The sequence below is a fragment of the Pyxicephalus adspersus genome, chromosome 6 (assembly GCF_032062135.1).
Source record: "Pyxicephalus adspersus chromosome 6, UCB_Pads_2.0, whole genome shotgun sequence".
Taxonomy (NCBI): domain Eukaryota; kingdom Metazoa; phylum Chordata; class Amphibia; order Anura; family Pyxicephalidae; genus Pyxicephalus; species Pyxicephalus adspersus.
The window spans coordinates 31427240-31448403 of record NC_092863.1 but is presented as its reverse complement, the minus strand read 5'-3'; the positions used below and the strand labels follow the sequence as shown (position 1 = coordinate 31448403).

General features: G+C 37.7%; 1 protein-coding gene across 1 annotated transcript; it reads right to left on the bottom strand.

Annotated features, from left to right (window-relative positions):
• Positions 1-10816: 10816 nt before the first annotated feature.
• On the bottom strand, positions 10817-17522 carry MRPL52 (mitochondrial ribosomal protein L52). Its single transcript, XM_072415113.1, has 5 exons — positions 17401-17522; positions 15237-15342; positions 14287-14354; positions 12726-12790; positions 10817-10986 (listed from the first exon to the last, which is right to left on the bottom strand). Exons 1-5 carry the CDS (start codon positions 17417-17419, stop codon positions 10855-10857), a joined length of 390 nt encoding a protein of 129 aa, XP_072271214.1. The 5' UTR covers positions 17420-17522; the 3' UTR covers positions 10817-10854.
• Positions 17523-21164: the final 3642 nt, after the last annotated feature.

The window sequence follows — 21164 nt, the reverse complement described above, 5'->3', positions numbered from 1 at the left end:
CCTGTAGCAAGTTATCTGGCACATAGAACATATTGTAATTTGTAACGGATCATTGCTAAAGTAGCATGACCCTGTCACAGCTAAATATTTTTATGAGACAAACAGCTACATAGGAAATGAGGGTCAGCTGGCAGTAATGCTGAACTGAGAGATTCTTATTTTCCTGTACTCAGCAGCATGCCAGATACACCTATGGAGTTAATAGTAATACAATAACATATGACACATAAAGTAATCTTTTGCAAGGTCAGGCAAGGGCACAGACAGGAGGCAGTCCAAAATTTAAAAAATCTGTGCTAAGCATCCCTGTGTGGCAAACTAAAGTTGGAAAAGTGCTTTGTAGACAGCAGCGGTCATTTAAAAATCCCTCCTCTCAGCAGCTCTGACCAACAGCCCTTCAGGGAAAGAGAAGAACAAAAATGTGCATTTCACCTTTTGGTAAAGAAGAGGTTACACAACAAAATCCCCCCTGCCATTTCTTCTCCGCAGCATCCCATGATATGTTAGCCCCCACCGAGCACCTGGCATTGTGCCTTCCCCACAGTGCTCAACCCCAGAAATCCTGTCTCAGCACAAACTCTGGGTGTGTTTCTTGCTGAGCCGCGATTTCTGCTCCCCCCACCTTTCTTCCTTATGATCCCCATTTCCTGAAACTCTGGCCTACTTTTCCTCCCACACCCCTCCTCACTTTCATCCCCCCTTCATTTTCTCATCAAATGCTTTGTCTACTTCTTTGCCCTTCCTATAGCCTCTCTTTCCCATCTTCTGTGCACATCTAAACTAACCACATATTGTACATTGCAAGAGGGGGAGAGCCTTATGGCAGATGTTTTCTTCTGACCGATATAGCTCGGAAATACAGCTGACAAGTTCAGACGGCGAGATGTAAAAGGAACAGCAAAGCAGATGCCGATTGCAATGGATTATTAAAAAACAATTATGGAGCCATATTTGGCGAATAGTGAGTTCAACTATGTCATGTGATTCACTTTGAACGCGTTCCATGAGAGCATGAAACAAGAAAAACATAAAAGACACTCAAAGAATATTAAATAATCTATGTATTAACTTTAATATAGCTTATGAAACTCAGATATAACAAAGATTCAGTTAATAGGATAGTTTCAGAAAGTAATGATATTGTATAGAAAGGTTTAAAGTGTTTTTGTTTACCCAAAACATCTTTTTAGTTTTGGATTAGGTAAAGGATTGTCTTAATATTGTCTTAAAACGGTTGTCCCCAGGCAGGAAGTGAAAGGGAACCTCTAACACAGACAGCAGTAAAATCAGAACCTCTGTTAGCTTTTTATTGATGTTTCCGTGTGGCAGAGTTTCCCTTACTTCCTGTCCAGGAAAAAGGTTGTCCCCAGTTTCGATAGGAAATGATCGCAAGTCTTTCAAATAGAGCTTCAGATATCAGTAAAACCTGAACCATTTTCTAATCTTTACCTCTTTATGGTTATAGATATACTTTTCTCAGATGGCACTTTAAACTTTTATATGTGAAAGTGCTGTTTAGAGAGGATCAAGAGAAATGTAACTTCCTCTAATCTAGTTGTTATGTAATGATTAGGTATGTGCTGGTGATGTATCATCTACCTGCAGCCACCTAGGATATCCACGTCACACCTTCCAGTGGTCTGTGTTTCCAGAAGGCCATATTTCAACATTTATGTTGCTGACCCCGAGGCAACCTGAGAACATCAATCACTTCCCCTTATCTCCGTCTGTACTAAAGTCTTTGCGTCACTAGGATCTGGCTGAAGAGAACATGAAGAGAGACAATTTTCAGTGACAGATGAATATAATGATGCATTGAGGATAATGATCTAGGAGAGTTTCTAGCATTGTAAGCATGTTTCAATTCCTAGCATATAACAGCTTGGCTGTTAAAGTATTTCCATTTCAAAGCATTTACAATGCACCTTTTGTGAATAGTACATCTCCATCAATAAATGAATGACATGTTGCATTGTATAGCAACAGTACAAAATCCTCTATCTTTTAACATTAGGATGTAGTCATTGGGCTCCAGGCAAGTGACATCTTCAACACTAAGGTGAGTGCTGAAGAGAGGTACGTCTCATAGCACTAGCTTTTGCAGATTTGACTGAGGGTACTAAACTGCTTACCCCCACCCCCCAGTGCACAGGTACTGGGATGTTCATGGCTGTGTCACCTCTGAGTCCGCATCTCACTCTAGGAAGTAGATGTCAACGCTGGATGATGAATAGACAAAGATGGCTCTGTCTAATAAAGAAAAAAGCAGAAATACTAGATCTCTAAAAAAATATTAACCTGATACCTAATTACTCAGTCTGTAGGCACTTAAAAATAGACATTATATCTAATAAGAAACAAAAATTAAAATCTGATGCATCTAGTTAAGTTTTTTTTGGATAGAAGTTAGAAGAAATTGCTCCAATGAGAAATCCTTGCTTGTCACCGGAATAAATGCCCCCGTTGTAATATCTCCCTTCTATTTTTGTCCCAGTGACAACTCAAATATTTGGGTTTTCTTTCACTTCAAACATTGGTGACGGTGGGCAGCAGGACAATGAGGGAGGGTGAATCTCCTCTGCAGGAATACATACAGCATTATTCTTTATCCAAATACAAATATTCGTTGGATTTAGAGTTGTCTTGGGCTATATTACCACATGGGATAATGAACTTTTATAATAGTTTCCAGTGACAGATAAATGAATTAGTGTGGTACACACAACACCCATTCTGTTCTATGGAGAAGGAAGGGGAGGGTATAAGCAAGCAGCATCCCATTGTGCTCTCCTCTACTGACATGCATAGTTTTTTAATCAATCAATAAATGACACCGGGGGACTGCTGTAAACAAGTCAGATTTTTGCCCAAGTGACCACGATTATTTGCCTTGGGGAACAATGATCCGACATGTGTACGCAGCTTTAAGTGCAGACATCAAATGAAACTTGCTGTTACATTTTATTGCCTGAGAATCTATATTGCTGCTTTTGTTTGTTAGTACAGTTGGAATATGAAAAAGGCCTAGTCATATAATCAAGGAAAATAGGCTCCAGTAATCAGTTTCCCCTCCGCTGTCTAATTGCAAGCTGGGGTAAGTCTTGCCGGATTGTATTGCACAAATTCAATACAGTTTATAGAAGGGCCCTGGAGCTGGCTGTGCTGTTTTGTATTGGGTGTCTGACTCACAAGATAGGCTAAATAGAATTATATATCACTTGGCATGTGCGACAGGTCACATGTTTTTCACTTTTGTATAATTGGTTTGCTTGAAATCCATCTTTTCATTTATGAAAAATGATAGTATACTATTTCAGAGGTGGAAACAGGCAGTCTCCACTGAGAAAAGAAGCTTTCAGCCTTTTTAAAAAAGAATGCAAAATGTTTTTTTCTGATCTCCCAGCTGTTTTAAAGCGGAATATGAGAGCAGACAAAACACTGATGTCAACTTCATTGTGTTGAGCTAATTTCCATTTGTTTGACCCTTTCTATTCTTTCCCTCTCATCACCATATCTGTTCTATACAAGGTGAGCATTGTCTACATTTATAAATGTTCTGTGTTTTTTGGCTGTATTCATGCAGACCTTCTAACCTGCATTTTCTTAATCTAATATAATTTGGCTCAAAAAACTATGTCATGATGATTGAAGTTGCTTGTATGATTTCACTATAATATATTATTTTAATATTTCCTCTCCTAAGCCACTTACTGACCAGACATGTTGACAAAGACATTTCACACCTTTCTGAGCATTTTCCTCTTGCGCATAAGTTCAGTTTCCATAGGAATTTCCTATTTCCATTGAATCTATTGCGCTGTCATCTGAGGAAGTGTAGAATGACCATGTCCTGTCTAATCACTTCCTTTCTCATAGTTAAGTGGTTGCTGAACCTCAGCTGAGTCACAAGAGTGCCCCTTGGTATTTCAAATAAGCTTTAATTTCCTACAGAATATTCTGGTCTTACTTACTTACTTAACTTTTTAGAGCAGCCTTTCATCTGTGATTAACTGTGCACCATTCATCAATTCATCTATGACTCTTGTGCCACTGCATGAGTTCAGGATGTTACTAAAATAGCAGCACCTGGATTTACAAGGAACAAAATGTTGGATGATGGAAATATTTGCATTCACAGCAAATTCTACATATATTATTTATATATAGAATTGTATTTGGTGGTAAAGTTGTGTTGGATCCATTTTGACATATACTATAAGATGTACTTAATTGTACTCTCTAATACCACATAAGGATTTATTCCACAACTTAATACAAAGAGGATTGAGGATGTGGTAACATGATAATGCAATATACATTTACCTGCTCTATATGTGTACATTTACCCATGCATTCTAAATGCTCTCTCACATTATATATAAATACAAATATATACAACTGCATTGACCCAAAAAACAAATGTACATTTTTTTCATGTGAAAGTAAATGGGCTGCTCTAACCTAACATGAATCAGTGCAAGAAAATGTATTTGTTGATATACGCATAGATGTGAATTCAGCCTCAAGCTTTATAACCTGATCTCCTAAATCGTTGTGGATGGGTTTTCACCATAATCAGCAGGTATGAACAGCACCTGTCATCGCAGCATTTCTTGTAATCTCGGTGTCTACTCTTACGGGTCCACCACAAGCCTATTTAGCCACTGGGCCCCATTGATGCTGACTCCTGCATGTGGGTAGGAATTACATGTTTCTGGCTTCTAGGTTAGTTCTCAGCAGTACTGAGAATAGAGCCAAATTCCAACAAGTAAAATGCATGGTGCATGTGCTGTGCAGTGTAAACAAAAAGCAACCAACAAAGAACAAAAAGCCTACAAAGTGTGACTACACTTCGTAGTACAGTATTTCATCTTGATAAGCCCGTACTCACTATATTGAAAAAAATTCAAATGCATTTATCCAACTTGCTATGTAATATTTCTACTATTTCTAAAAAACGATGAAACGTGTACTTCTGATCAAGATTTATCAACACCTCCAATCACTACACCAATTGAGCAGCAGAACAGCTAGTATAGATTACTTGCTAATAAATTTTTACCTCTGATTGGATTATTTTATTGGATTGGAAGTCGATCAAAATATTATCTTTTGTGTACCCAGCCTGAAGGGAAATACTCATGCACCTCTAGGTGCCAAAACATTAAAGACATCAGCAGATGTTCTAGTCCTATACCTATGCATGTTAAGTTAAAATTGATTTCAGACCCACTTTAAATTGACCCTAAAAAGGGTCAATTTAAAGTAGGTCTGAAATCAGTTTTCGCTTAACATGCATAAGTATAGGAATGGTAATTACATTCCAAATATCTCAATCACTCATGTACAAAAGCCTTAAGATAAGAAGGTTCAACAAAGCAGTTGAACGACAGATGTTATGAATTCAATGGATATATGATATGGATTTAATGAAACATTTTTTGTTACTGTTTAAATCTGTTCTCTCACAATGTTAAAACACCAGGTTTGAAATTTCCTTTTTTTTCTAACGAACACTAGAAGTATTTTGCATTGTGTTTCATGATTAAATTATTTTAAATCTGCATAAATACCTAACATGTGCACATTTATGGGTGTTTAAGAATGTTAAGAGACTTTTCTTTTTCAGGCACTTTTTCAGACCTTTAAAAAAGCAGAACATGCAGAAAATAGTTACATGACTTCATAGCCTAGTTAACAATCTGAGGTAAAGTACAGGGCACGTGAAGCTTGTCTGCATGTTCTTGCATGCATTTTGCCTGTGTTTATTTTCTTCTGCCAAGGCCTGCCTTTCATACCATTCTAGAATTCTGCATACAGTTGTAATCTGACCAGGATCCTACTTGTTAGTATATAACTTCCAATGTCTGTGAGGGAATATCGGAGGGGAAATAGGGTCACAATGGTTTTCAGTCCTGAGTTGATTCTAATTTGCTTTGTTCACATACACTAGTTTTTTAGCGGCCATAGTAAAACATATGACCATGAATTACTGCAAAAAAAGAAAATTGAGGCAAGTTGTATAAACACTTATATAAAATAATTGCTTTCACTGGTTTATATGCATGTCATATAGTGCACACCCGGTGTAAACCATATATCACAATGTTGTACTGATATTCCTGTAATTGCAAGATCTTGGTCTGCAGTCTAAGAGATCTTATATGTCACCCAGCATTAACACCCAATCTTTGGCATTCCAGATGCCTCAAATTGGAGGTACATACCTTGCATGCAGACCTATCACCAAAATGTTTACTTTGATATGGTAGATAACCCTTTTATATAAAGTAAAATTATCCCTTTTTTTCTTTAAAAAAAGATGCCTCTCCACTCTTGTCTTTACCTGCATCGGTAAAGCTGCATCGGTAAAGACTGAATGGGAGTGCAGAGCCTCCTGGGATACATACATCACATGTCCCAGGAAGCTCCTTCTGCGCATGCCCAACATTTTTCCTGCATTGGGGAAAAAAAGTGCCAATCTAACGCAGACGTAGAATAAGAAAAAAGATGGTGGGGCCTGGTGCTTTCTCCGCGACGAAGGAGGTTGGCGCGGGACTGAATGAAGGTCAGCTCTGGAAGGATCAGGGGCTTTGTGGAAGGTAAGTGTGATTTTTTTTATATTTTATTTTAAGTATAGTTCCACTTTAACTAAAAAGAGAGGGTATGTTTTCAAGGAACAAATACTTGTTTCCACTTCTCACCATGCATCCTATATTTAAAATAATTTTAATATAAATCTTTAGTTTTTCTTCATTCATCAAATCAGTAATTATTATTATTAACTTTATTAATAAAGCACCATAATTCTACACAGTGCTGTATGTTAAACTAATACATTAATAGTTGTAAAAATCAACAAAATTCAAGCTACTCCATTATTCTTAGCTTTTGCAAAAGCAACAAGTTACCTACAAAAAGAAAGCAAATACTTACATCTCTCACTCCCTGCACTGTACACCTCCACTGTAGTGATGTAGAGGTAGATAGGAGAATCCAGTGAGCACTGCAAAGAACACAGGAAATAAACATTTCAAGAAGTGTTTGCTTCTACAGAGATTGTGGAGAAATGATATTATATACATTAAATTATATAATATACCCATATATACCAAAATATACCTGTTACCTTTACTATACAGAAAGCATTAGCTGTTTACACATTGCATTTGTTACCTAAAATTCTTTAGATGACTGTTTCTTACACAATAGTTTTTGGCATCCAATGACAAAAAACATGTTCTTACAAGTAATTACTGCTTTACCTGTTTGAATGGGTGTAGCAGTGGATTTATGTATACAGCATAAAACACGCTTACTTATTTGATGCCAGTTATTACACATCCTGCTACAATGTGGCATTGTATAGTTAAGAGTTTCTTCTTCCTATATACTATTCTAACACAAAGGAATAAAAGTATATTTAAAGTACTGCTAAAGTAAGGGAGTTTAAAGGAAATGCCTGACTTCAAAATTTATTAGTACAAGTATTATTTCAATCCAACCTAAATCTATGTTACAGGGAATACCAAGCCAAGGAATGTAATCCATCTAAACAGCAGAGATCGGCTGCTTCTTATCCTTAATATACACAGACAGTCCCATAGTTTTATTTATTTTTTTACCCTCCTATACTGATCATTTCTACTATAGTGCATGTTTTTTATGTTCAGCATGCAGGAATTTTTTTGTATAATTTCCAGTAATTGTAACATTAAACTTAATAATTAAACTTCTAAAACTATTTTTACTAACAGCAAAATATAGGTGACATTTTTATATAAAAAACCCCAGATCATTGGTTTAATCTCATGCTAAGATTGTATACCCTAAAGAAATTTAGTCATAAAAGCTTAAAAGAGGTATGGAAATCTCTACACACATAGGCTTTAGTAATAAAGTGACATTACTTGCATGGGGTGCGGAGTACACATAGGAGGCTTTTTCACAGGGCTGCTAGCAGCTCCAGGGTCATCATATTGATTCTGGCTTCAACCATATGAGTCAGTGGCCTTGAACGGTTACATTTCTATTCACACATGTCTGTAAACAATTTAATATGGTTGACAGATGAATGAAACATTGCAAAAAGATGAGATACTTAAAACGAGTTTGATAGCAGAATTTATTTTAATGTTGGTTTTAGACAAAGAAGACCAATGCCAAAGTTCATGGCAAGTCTTCCAGCAAATAATTTATTATGGAAAACAGGATGCAACAAATTTTTGCAGGACATCCAGGCAAGAACACCCTTTCACACCATTACTGAGGAATCCAGGCAATCTGTACTGTGCCTTTTATATTGCTATATATACCCACTTATTGTTTTTATATTCAACATAGACCTTATAAACTACATCAATTTCCTAAAGGTGTGAAAAGTACAATTAAAATTCCAGGACATAAATTATATCATGTGGTATACAAACCAAATACTGTGAATAACAAGACAAGTCCACCAAAGGAAGTACAAAATTTTCTTGTCATCATCCTACGCCAGACTTTAGATGGTTCTTAATGTAATGGACTACTCATAGCACAAAATTGCATGCTAATGAATGACGCTACTGTTCTATTTTATAATGATCACAAAGATCTTCTTTGTTGCAGCTCTGCTCCATAAGAGCATCATTTCCACAATAATGTTCCCAAAAAAGAGATCTGTTTCATGTAGACAAGCCTGCCTAATACATCTCAATATTCATTTTCAGAATGCTTTCGTCATTTCTGTATGTATTATCTTCCAAAGATGTGCATACAAGATGTCCTCAGTTTGATGGCCAGCATCATTTAACACTCTCCATTTAATTATGGGTAATTCTTGACCTATCCCAACCTGTGATTTGAAGGTGTTAGGAGAACCAGCACAAAGACAAGCTTATCTCTCGGTCACACTGCGTTTTTCTTCTATCAGCATGCCCCCTATAAGAACACAAACTGACTAGCTCAATGTAATGCCCGTCACAGTCCAGCAAGAAGCTAGATTTGACATGTTAAATTGAAGTACCTGCATTTCTGTAATTTACAAAACCCTTACTATTTAAAATTGCAATCAGGCAGGTCCCTTCTGCAATAAAATACCCTTACCTACCTAAATCCAATGTTTAAAATACACCCATCTGTCATCGTTCTGCATGCACAGCTCAATGTTTTCTTAAAATAAACAGCGATCAGGGAGGTGATTTAGTTGTAATCCAGAAGGGAAATCACCTGTTCCTTCTGCAATAATGACCTGGCCTGATTGCAGCAGCTCAAATAATTATTATATAGATTTCACAATTGTTGCTATTCTTTGCTAATCTTGTCAGACTCCTTTCCTTCACTGGTTTTGGATATTTTAACAGTTTTCAGGTTACAGTCCTAGGTGCTGTGTATTTTTCTTGCCATGTCTATTCTTAGCCCTTAGCAATGTCATTTTTTTGTAAACACAAGTAAGACATTTTATGAGGTTAAACCTGTAATTTGAACTTGGATTTTGCTGCAAGATGTATTTTGTAGTTAGACTTTTCTTAAAAGCACAATCGAGTAGCTCTTCTTAATCAGGGGTCTATTGATATATAATGCAAACAACTTAATGTCATGTACAGCAAAACTGCAGAACGTTTAACTTCAAAATACATACCAGATGTACTCCATATGCACATTCCAGTGATCACACATCCGTATGCAACACCACAGAACCAGGGAATTACTGTAGCATCAGCTGCAAATCACGGATCATGGAAATCTGACTCAGTCAAACTTCCCCTAAAAGTTGTCTACAGTATATATCCATCAGGTGTGTCATCTGTACGTCAGCTGTCTCAGAATGATTTTCTCCAGTGTAAGGTTCTTCACACACAAATGACCCATAGTACCTAATACCTTTATGTATTTTCAGTACTATGACTTATCATGTTTGCATCTACCGGTATGTACTTACATACTCAACTGCAAAACCATGTAACATTTGTTCATTTTTTTTTTTTTATTGTATACAATTTCAACCAATAGTACATCTGTCCCAAGTTCTCCTGAAGAAGCCAGAAGCCAAGACGAAAGGTGTTGGGAGTTAAAGAGAGTCTAATTGATCGCAGGTATACAGTTTTCAAGTAACTTTGTATACATTACAGACCAAATACGAATGTTTCACACTTCCATCAGTAGTATTTGTATGGTGTAAGATCCCAATAACCTCACATAATCTGATGAGGCTGGGATAACTGCCTAATTAAACTTGTTGCACATACAAAATATGTATTTTGTACTATATCATGTTTTGATACTACTTGTAAAAATTGTTTCAATATAATTTAGCCAAAAAAACCCATCTATATGTGCGTCCTTTGTTCTAATCCTATTGCAATACCCGAGGGTTTGGCATCAAAAATATAAGAAAATTAGATATTTAAAAATATAACCACTTCCCTATATTAAAAGACTCTGAAGCTCTCTAAAGTGTGGGTACTTTTTTTCTTGAACCCATAATTAGCTATCAAATTGTGGAGACCCTTTTAATAATCTATACTGGCTGCTGTTCACCAGGCTTTCATCGTACACCTGTTCCTGACAGATCTGTTCAGCTCAAGCTGTACTTACTATTTACAACAAGAACTGGCTTATCTTACACAATCAGTCATTGAAAGAAGTTTCTGCAACTTCATAGGACAAGGTGCTATCCACTTGCTAAAGCATACATTTAGAAGCCAAACACTCTAGACAAATAGAATTTAAGTTCACTCAAAATGTCAGAAGTACCCATCAGAAAGGTGTCACAAAAAGCTCAAGCACATTCCAAACCATTACATACATGTGTGGTGAGAAATAAACAAATCCATTTATATTCAAACACTGTTTATTTACAACTTCTGAGTTTTATTTTTTTAAAGATTTAGCCTTTAGTTTGGTCTTCTGTGCCAAAAGTTTTTGCTGCCTTAGTTCCTCTTGCTTTTCAGACCACTTCTTCATTCCTTCATCAACTTCATTGCTAAGAAGGACTATACGTGTCTGTAATGAGGGAAGAAAGATAAAAATTAACCATACCAAAATACATGGTAAGCAAAAAAGAAAAAAAATATTTATATACTAGTCACAGGCATAATCATATTACATAAATCCACACAAAGAGCAATCGTGATGTAAGTGCAACACAGCAATGGGTTTCTAGTGAAATCGTAGAAGTTTCATTCTGACTACTTGCTTAATTTTCTGCTTTTCACCAAATTAATAATTAAGACTTTATATTACTGAGTGGTCACTAAAAGGCCACAAATTATATTTAGAATATGTGACAGGAGATGGTCAGAGACTGCAGGCATGTTATAGGATTGGTTGAAGAGGCTACTATAGATTGCCGCCCCTTTTACAAATCATTGTTTTCACATTTGTTTTCCATATGGGCCCCCTACACCTTGCTTGGCACATATATATTTCTATCAGCAAGATGCGTTTTGAAAGTGGAAATAAATAAATGAAGCCATTTAATAATATTATTTGTGGCTCAAGAGGTTAGCACTTAGGTCTTTTGCAGCGCTAGGTCCCTGGTTCGAACCTCGGCCAGGGGACTATCTACATGGAGTTTGAAGGCTCTCCCTGTATATGAGTTGGTTTCCTCTGGGTAATCCGGTTTCGTCCCACATTCCAAAAACATGCAGTTAGGTTAATTGGCTTCCCCCCAAAAAAAGTTGACCTTATACTGTAATAAAGACATATGACTTTATGATGGTAGAGACATTAGATTGCGAACCCCTAGGGACAGCTAGTGACATGACTATAGACTTTGTACAGTGCTGTGTAATATGTTGGCGCTATATAAATACTGTTTAATAATAGTTTCTAGCAACAGCAGGAACAAATAACTATTGTACAGTCTGCGTTCTGGGAGAGGAGTTACTCATTGCTGTTAGGGGTCTGTCATTTAGCAATTCAGTATAGGGACCATTGTACTAACCATAGATTTTTAAAATGAGACTACTACATAGAATTGAAACAGATGTATGTGGTAGTCTCAGGTAAAAATCTATGGGACAGTCATTTGTACGAGGTCTAAGTACAAAGGTCTTTGGAAAACACAGACTAATATACATAGGGCCAATAAGTGCCAAGAACAGATAAGTTTGATATATATATATATATATATATATATATATATATATATATATATATATATATTATCCTTGAGGGTGCCAGATTGGCCTAGCATTTGGGTAAAGCAAATGTATATATGGTGCCAGGAAAATTGTTCCCCAATACACCCAGTACATGCTTAATGGGTGCCAACAATTATTTTTACTGCCTTCTGTAACACAAATATCAGGATGCTTGCTTCATTTGCATGTACTTTATCCCTTTACTTCTCTGTTCCCCAAGGTAAATTAGTCTATCAGTATGGTACTGGTGCTTATTTTTAAACTTCTAATAAAACCCTTATAATAAAAACCTAAATTAATACAGAAAAAAATGGTGTATTGTTACAGCAAAATAGGAAAGCAATGACAAGGAAATAAATGAAGTGTTGGATAACAAATCAAATATGTCTGTACAGTAAAGGATAACATGTATAGGAAAAGTTCAGCCTCTTTCAAGTAACATATATTGGTAATGAGGAAAAACTAAATATTTATATGGTCCTCAGAAAAACTGCCACAACTTTTAAAGTAGACATAAAACAATTTGAATGTCTATTTGGCAGTCTAACAGAGGAAATACAAGTGTCAGCATTCCATAAGAACTTGTAACACACTTACAGCCAAAGCCTTGTTTTGTTCTATTCTCCTGATCTGGCCTTTCCACAGTGGGGCTGGACGTCCATCTATGAATGAGAATATTTATTTTGAAAGAATTCTGAGTACAATTTTTTTGCAGTTAGTAAAATGACTTCAACTTTCAAAATAAAAAGTCCTGTCTAAGTACACACTTGAAATTCCTGCTATTTTAGACAGAAAGTCCTTTTTGTAACCCCTCTGATTGAATTTATCCTCGAGTTTTTGGGGCCGGTTGGAAAAAAGGCTACACTTCTTTTCAGGAGACTGCAACTGCATGTGCCAGGAATAGTAAGGGTCACCAAGTGCTAGCTATATCTACAAAAAAAAATACAAGGTCCTACTGTCAGGGACAAAATAAAAAAATGCAACATACAATTTTTCTTCTAACACCGCTATGCATACATACATTGCTTTATGAGAGGTCAAACAGCTTTACAATAACTTGAATTTGTGACAAAGAAACATATATTAAGGGAACACACAGATATGCTTTTAATGTTAATATTTGTCCTTATACAGGAAGCAAGCTTTGCCAAAAGGAGTCACATGTAGAAAAGACTCAGCTAAAGGTAATAAAGGATATTTGAGAAGGAATTCCTTCAGGTAAAGAATTACGGCAATGCCATGTAGGTGTTTCCCTTCACCTTCACTTCTTCCTTTTCTCTAGTCCACAATACAGATGTAATTTATTGGTGTTATCTATCAAAGAAAGGACCCTCCACCACAAACGAATGCATTTAACGTTACTGTGATAACCCTCAGGATTTGGGGAAGAAATGTATATACAATCTAGGAGGGGTGCTAAAATGCTATTGATAACTAACACAGATAACTTTGCAACTATTTATATATATATATATATATATATATATGATCTATTCATGATTTAACCAAACAAGTGGATAAATATGCAAGGACTAAAACAAGCAGCACCAAAGAAAGCAGCACCAATGAATTATACTGTGATATTTTTTCAGCAACAGGTAGGTGAGCCACCTAGTGGTTGAATGTGAAATTATTCCTTATTTGTAACAGTGAAGAGCGCTGGTATTTTATTGTGTTAAAATGCATTTTAAATAGGATTTCTCGTAATTTTTCAGTATGGTACTGTATAATATTACAGTAACGCTATGATCACTTCTGCTCTACCAAAGAAATCAGCAAGTGCACTTGGGATTGGGGACATCTCCTTGCTGGCTTCTTACAGGTTCGAAATACACAGACATTTGATTAACCTGGCTAGGATTACAAAGTCCCTAAATGTGCAGGGTTTTATTTCACCATGATACATACTTTTGGCATGTGGAGCTTAATGTACAGTTTAAGACGTCTAGTGGGGTATAGGAAGGGGGTACAATTTCAAATTTACACTAAAATGCCATCACTTTGTAATGTTTATTATGAAAAAGTTCATGTTTGGTATACAGTTTGAACAAAAACTCATACTTATTAGCACAACTTTTCCTGTTCTATTTATATATAAGGTTTCTGTGTAAATATCTCAAGGATTCAAATAAAGTAACACATTTATGTTTTAATTTACCTGTAAAGCTCCAGTCTGGAAGGTCTGTTAAGGGGCCATACTCTGAATCACTGCGAGCAAAACCATGCCTGGGGGTAAGAAAAGAAATGTAAATATTCCTCTTCTAGAAACAATAGAGGAAAAAACTGGTGCACATTTTCCCACATAAATAAAATCTACAGGCTACAATTTTGGACAGGCAAACAGTAGATCTTAATGTAAAATATAGCTGATTATAAAGGTGATATACTCGAACAAATAATACATAAAACTGACATTTTCATGCACAATTTAAATGAGTAAATAATGAATATTTGTCATGTGGAAAAAAGTACACCATACGTTACCAACACTTTAAATTCTTGAAATTAGATTGAGGTGTTCCAGACTTGGTGCCAATTATAGGAACATACTCAGGAAGTATGCAAGTGACACGAGTCTTATTTAAACCTCAGAAATCATAGAAATCTGTGTCCTTTGTGCTATTGAGTTGACGTATGAGTTGTCTTTATGCAAATAACAAAAGAGGAGAAGATAGAGGCATTCAGCCACAGTAACAGTACAATTTGGTGCAAAGCACAAACAGCATTTTAGGAATTGTAATAGGTCCTAGTTGTAAAATTGTTCTGAATGTGCATGGTTTGGGGTTGATTTGCTGCATCAGAAACTAAAGTCATCAAGCCAACTATAAATTTTGCATAGCAAATGTGAGACTGTAATGTTCCAAAGGACAATAACAAATCCTCCATGAAATGCCTCAAAAAGAAGAAATAGAGGGCTATGGACCAGGCTAGTAAAGCCCCCGATTTAATTTGTATTGGTATGCTGTGGTAAGATCTTGATAAAAAAAAAAATTGAATAAACACAAATGCTGTTACAATGGTATAAATCATTTATCAAAACTGGAATTGGTGCCTTAACATTCTGCTGCACTGATCAGTACAATTGATAAATAAAATCAATATACTCACTGTTTTCTCCATTCCTGCCCAGCACAGAGAACAGAACCATTCTGCAAACTTCTTTTAACTGTGTAAAATACAGATGTCCTGCTCACACCACGCTGCATGCATGCCACTGGAAACATAAACGTAGATAATAATCACTAATTACGTCAAAAAGGAATCAAGTTTTCATGGTTTACCCTATACCAGTGTTCTCCCCGGCCCCTTTTAGCTGGGTGCACCACCCTGCACATTTCAGTAACCACCCGGCTGTTTCTGGGTTGTTATTGATGAGTTGGGTCACAATACAGGGGCTGCCACCTGCCCACAGCTTCTTCCCACCCAGCTTAAAAATAGCAGTTGAGCACTGATTTCCATATATACATGACTCACTCTGAAATCTGTTGGTTGGATTCACATTTATGTGTTGTCGTAAAACAATTCTTGTACCAGGTTACTGCAAAAGACAATACCATACGAACTGCAGGGTTTTCATTTTAAAAGACCCACTGCTGCAATAGTTGAAGTGTTATTAAACTCTCCTATCAGAAAGAACGAGAGCTGCAGACCTCAGTGCTAACCATTTGTGATGTGTGATTTTATATTCTGTCACTTGTAAGGTCTAGATCATTTTTAACAGGTTTTAAACAATAGTGTGAGTTATCTGGCATGCAACAGCCAAAATGTCCGTTAGGTAAAAAGCTCCTCTGCTTCGGATACTAGGGTGGCTACTTTGTCATGTTGGGTCCCAAGCAGACCCATTGTAGCCACCCTCACCTGCTCACTCCCCATAGTAACTGACACACACATAAGCCCAAATGTGATGGCATCAACCAATTCCCCTGCTCCTCCTCCTCCTAACCTTTCACAACCTTTTTAACACAGGGGAACCCCTACTATCTATATCCACAGCTCACAGTACATTAGTGTGGTGGTCAGTAGGAAGAATTCCTCTGTTATAAATAGACTAGAGTGAACATTGGATGTCAAACTGATCTAAGAGACACAAATTGCTCAAGGAACCCCTAGCAACCTCTGGAGGAATCCCGGTTGAGAAACTCTGTCCTAGACTTTTATAAGAACATGGTGCCTGTGTTTCGTATGCCTGTCCCTGAAAACGATGGCACAGTAGAATTCCCGATGAAGTTGGTCAAGTTACATCTGTGAGTTACATTCAACATGCGCTTCCCAACGTGAAAATATGGAGCAGTGCTAAACAAATCAGAATGAGCGGCCATAATTATAGGTGAGTGTACAGAAAATACATCCATGCTACATCTGAATTGAACCAAAAAAAATTGGAAAGTTTAGTACTCCTAAGAAAGTATGAAAACGGTATGAGGCTGAAGTAAGGAATTTGGATTTATTTCTGATCTGTATATCTGTTCTAGGTTTTAAAAAAGCCGAGCCTGTCAGGCAATTAGCATTTCCACAATACTACCAGTTGGCATATTGCCCCTAGCATAGGTTACTTTTAAGTGATTCTGCCTGCCGCCTATACCACAATGAAGCCCAATTCCCAGCTTTGGGGGAGTCCCCCTGTGGCCCGTGTCTATGCCATGGCGCCTGTGCCCCTCCATGTGTTCCCCATCCTGACATCATTACTGTGTGCTGGGCCAACCAAGGAGCCCATACCCCAATGTGCTGAATGCTTAATGTCTGATGGGAGCTGCAGTGCTGCAATGAGGACCGGGGAGGTGACACAGGACGCCAGCAAAGTGAATCAGATCTCCTACTGCAAGGGATATTACAATGACATAAGCTGACCTTGTCTGTCACACCTATGCCAGCCGCCATGATATTCCTCAGGCTTTAATTACCTCACTGACCAGAACATTATTAGGAACTTGTTATCTCTATTTGTCTGCTGATTAGTATTAAGAACGTACAGAGGACACAATCCAGACATCTAACCATCCATAGCAAGGTCATGTGCTAATGTCAGGTTTAGTTCAGGGAAACACATAAAGCACTTTATGTCTGGGTAATGCGCGATACAGACAAGCAGCCTGCACAGAATACAGGTAATATAACAACTTGTCATTCATCGACCTGGCAGCACAATGCTGCACCACTGACTTAGGAGAAGCACCTGGCCGTATATTCTATGCACACACACCGCATAAACTAATAGAAGTCACCAGAAACCAAAGAAAAACACGGCACGCCTCACACATAAGTAAGTCCTCACCTAGCAAGGGCGCCGCCATTTTGCCCAGCAGTACGTCACGTGGATGTCAGTGTCAGGTGACCGTGGCGGGACTCGAGGGGCGGGGTTTGTTGTAATATGTGAGGAGAGGGAGAAGTGTGAGTTCAGCAATGGCTGATGTGTTGTGTGCAAGCCGTGTGTGCGCTATACCAGGCTGTTTCATTACTAAGACCGCTGCATAGCCAGCAAAATGGCAGCCCTGACTGCACCCTGAGATAGATCCCCTGTCATAGCATTTGTTTTACATGCCAGCTTTAAAATATGTTTTGGAAAGAAGATTTTAACGTTATAATCTTTTTATTATGGAACACTTATTGGGCTGCCAGATTCCTGATTTCCCTGCTACATGGCTCTGTTTGCTGACCCTCCATCATTACCGGACACAGTGACCATCACAGCTAGGGTGCAGTGACTGAGCTGGCCAGCAGTGGGCACCCTATTCAGGACTGACTTAGGGCCCCTATGGGCTCCTGGCTATGTGTGGCCCTGCTGAGGTGTGTCACATGGAGATCAGTCAGCAACAATAACTCCTTAAGAAAATCTGTGGTGTGTGAGATATACATGATATAAATACAGGGCTCTAATACCTTACATATTAGCCTAACGATACAAGATTGCTTTTGGGCAAACCTGTTTTATAGCACAGCCACTGTTGTGTTCCAATGACCCATCCAGTACCCAACATATACATAGACATTCCTTCTTATTTCCTTCATTTATGATCTGGAGATGAAGGAATACCCAATACCTGGCTAATAGACAAATTACCATTGTAACATGGGGAGTCCATGCCCTGTAGCTTTCCTTTCACTCTGGTAAGCTCAGTTATGAAGCACAAGAACAAAATGTATTTATATACCGTATTTTCAGGCGTATAAGGCGACTGGGCGTATAAGACGACTCCCCACTCTAACCAATCAGTTGGGGGTCGTGTTATACGCCCAGTATTGTATTGTTCCTTCTTCCTGTTAGATCTCACTATTGTGCGAGAACTGAGAGGCAGAAGGAACAGTACAGTACTAGTTCTAAAGAATGAATGGGCGCGTTCCTTTAATGAATGGGCGTGTTCTAGTGGAGAGCCAATCCAGGCTCACGTCCTCCTGTGCAGGCTCACGTTGTTGCACAGGAGGACTTGCGCAAGCTGCACAGGACGCCGGACGTGAAGCAAGCTGCAGGTAAGTACCGGTACACGGCGTATAAGACGACCCCTGACTTTGGCACAGATTTTTCGGGGTTAAAAGGTTGTCTTATACGCCGGAAAATACGGTATTTGTGAATGGAAAAGCAAACATCAACCTGTTGCCTTTCCTTTTGCAGATAAAACACACATTTGAATAATTATGTATTTTTTTTTACTAGTTATAGCCCAATACCACCTTCCTCTGGCCTGAGGATCCTAGCTACGTACAATCCTAGGTAAAGGAGCTGGTTAAAGGTTGGAAACCTCCAAACAAAAATTCTTTAACCTGTTGCCCCGATACCCCCTTACAATTTACTATGAGCTACCTGTCAAGTCTTTCAGCAAGGTTTACATCTATCGGTGTTCATAATAAAATCACATCTTCTATGGCTGGGAGGCAATCATCTTCCAGTTCTTTACTCTATATGTTACAACCTTGGAAAAAATTGTTTCTGATTCTTTCAACATGTGCAAAGGCACTAAGATCAGGTAGGGAGAATAAAACAAGGTCCTTGCTGCTAATTAAACCTTTCTTACTAAATGATTTATCTGCCTGTCCGCAATAAGACTGTTTTTATCACTGAAGTCATTGCTAATGAAATGAGAAATGACACTTACTATATATACTCAAATTTAAACCAATACCAATATAAATCAAGGTACTGTATACCTAAGAACATTACAAACCTGCTTTATATAACCCTAGGGAGTAAAAAATGTAGGGGTCACTGCTAACATTCAGTGCAGTAATGTCAATAAAGATGTCAAAAAAATAACCTGGATAGGTGCATACATGGTTTGTGAGGTTAAAAAAAGTCACTTGAGCTTAATCTGTAATTTTATCCAATCTTTTTATGTTGGTTATTATTGGTCTCTTGCCCTTAAATTATATTTTGTGTATTTTTTATCAGTCACCAGTAGATGGAGCTGTGTCCTTATACAAATTGAGTAACACACTTTACATGAGGACACAATGCCATCTAGTGATGTGACTTAAGTAAAAACTACTCCAACTACTTGTAAGATAGAAGGCACATTGTCGCTTTGCAGAGGTAGAGAATCTAAGGCTTGGTCTACATGGACAGTTTTGAAAACGCATATAAAAGTTCCTACCAAGTTTATATGCCTTTTTATGCCCTTTTACAAGCGTTTTAAAGCTTGACTTTAAAATGCTAAAAAAACTTTTATAAACGCCTATGACAGGTTTTACCGCGATTTTACATAAGTGTTTATAAAAAGTTTACTTTTAACTCTTTCAGGGAATGAGTTCAGGGGTACATAAAACCCCTTACTCATTACCTGAAAGGGTTAAAATATGTGTAAAAAATAGGACGAGGCCTTAATGTTAAATTTTTTTAATAAATGTGTGTTTGTTTTGTGTAACTAAACTTTTTTTTTTACAGGTTATCCCAATGACAGGATGATTCCCACGGCTGCAATTATGACATGAGCACAGCCATGGGACTCCTCCTGACAGTGAGGGATCCCCGGGCACTAGGGGTTAAATGAGGACAAGGCTCCCCATTCACCTCTAGTGCTTTGTGATTGGCTGAGTTTTTCTGTTTCTTAGCCATTCAGTAAACTTGAATGGTAAGACTTGTCCTTATCCATCTTTAGTGCTCTGAGATTGGCTGAGAAATAGGAAACCCTGATGACTGCTCAAGCATCATCATGATTTCCTTTTCCTCAGCCAATCAGGGAGCAGACCAATCAGCAAATCTCTGCTATGCTCACAGCTCCGCTTCCCTGATTGCTCCCACAGCCCTAGAGGAGCTGTAGTATGTGCTATAGATACAGAACATGTCACAGCTCCTCCAGGGGTGCTGGAGCAATCAGGGGAGCGGAGCTGTCAGCATAGCAGAGATTTGCTGATTGCTCTGCTCCCTGATTGGCTGAGGAAAGGGAAATCCTGATGTAGCTCTGTGTACACAAAGGAAGATGGCTGAACTCAAGTCCAAATTGCTAATAGCAACATCACTTGCTTAAATAAGCCACAATGGCTCAAAATTGATATGACTGAGAAACAGTTTGACAAAATTGAGGACAAAGGACCAAAACCTGATGGATTACATACACGCGTCCTCAAAGACCTAAACTCAGTAATTTAAAATCCATTTTTTATCATTTTTAGAGACTCTTAAATCACTGGCATGGTACTGATGGATTGGCATAAGGCCAATGTGGTTCCTAACTTCAAAAAGAAAGCAAAGTAATTACTAGGTAACTACAGACCGGTTAGTTTAACGTCCATAGTTGGAAAGGTCCTATAGAGTTTGATAAAGAACCACATAGAGGAGTTTCTGCTAGAAAATATTATTATTGTGATAGTCAGCATGGCTTCAAGAATGACAGAAGTTGTCAAATAAATTTACTCTCTTTTTATGAGGAAGTAAGTAAACCGGTAGACAGTGGAATAGCAGTTGATATAAGGTACTTGGACTTTGCTAAAGCATTTGACGCAGTACCCCACAAACGGTTAATATGCAAGTTAGGGTCAATAGGTTTGGAAAAGTCAATCTGCAAATGGATAGAGAACTGGCTTAAAGATCGCCTCCAGAGAGTTTTA

Excerpts from the sequence above, each read along its gene's own strand:
- MRPL52 (XM_072415113.1), bottom strand. Across the intron at positions 14,355-15,236 it reads GGGCAGGAATGGAGAAAACA|GCATGGTTTTGCTCGCAGTG; the intron begins GTGAGTATATTG and ends TCTTACCCCCAG. Across the intron at positions 10,987-12,725 it reads AACAAAACAAGGCTTTGGCT|ACACGTATAGTCCTTCTTAG; the intron begins GTAAGTGTGTTA and ends CCCTCATTACAG.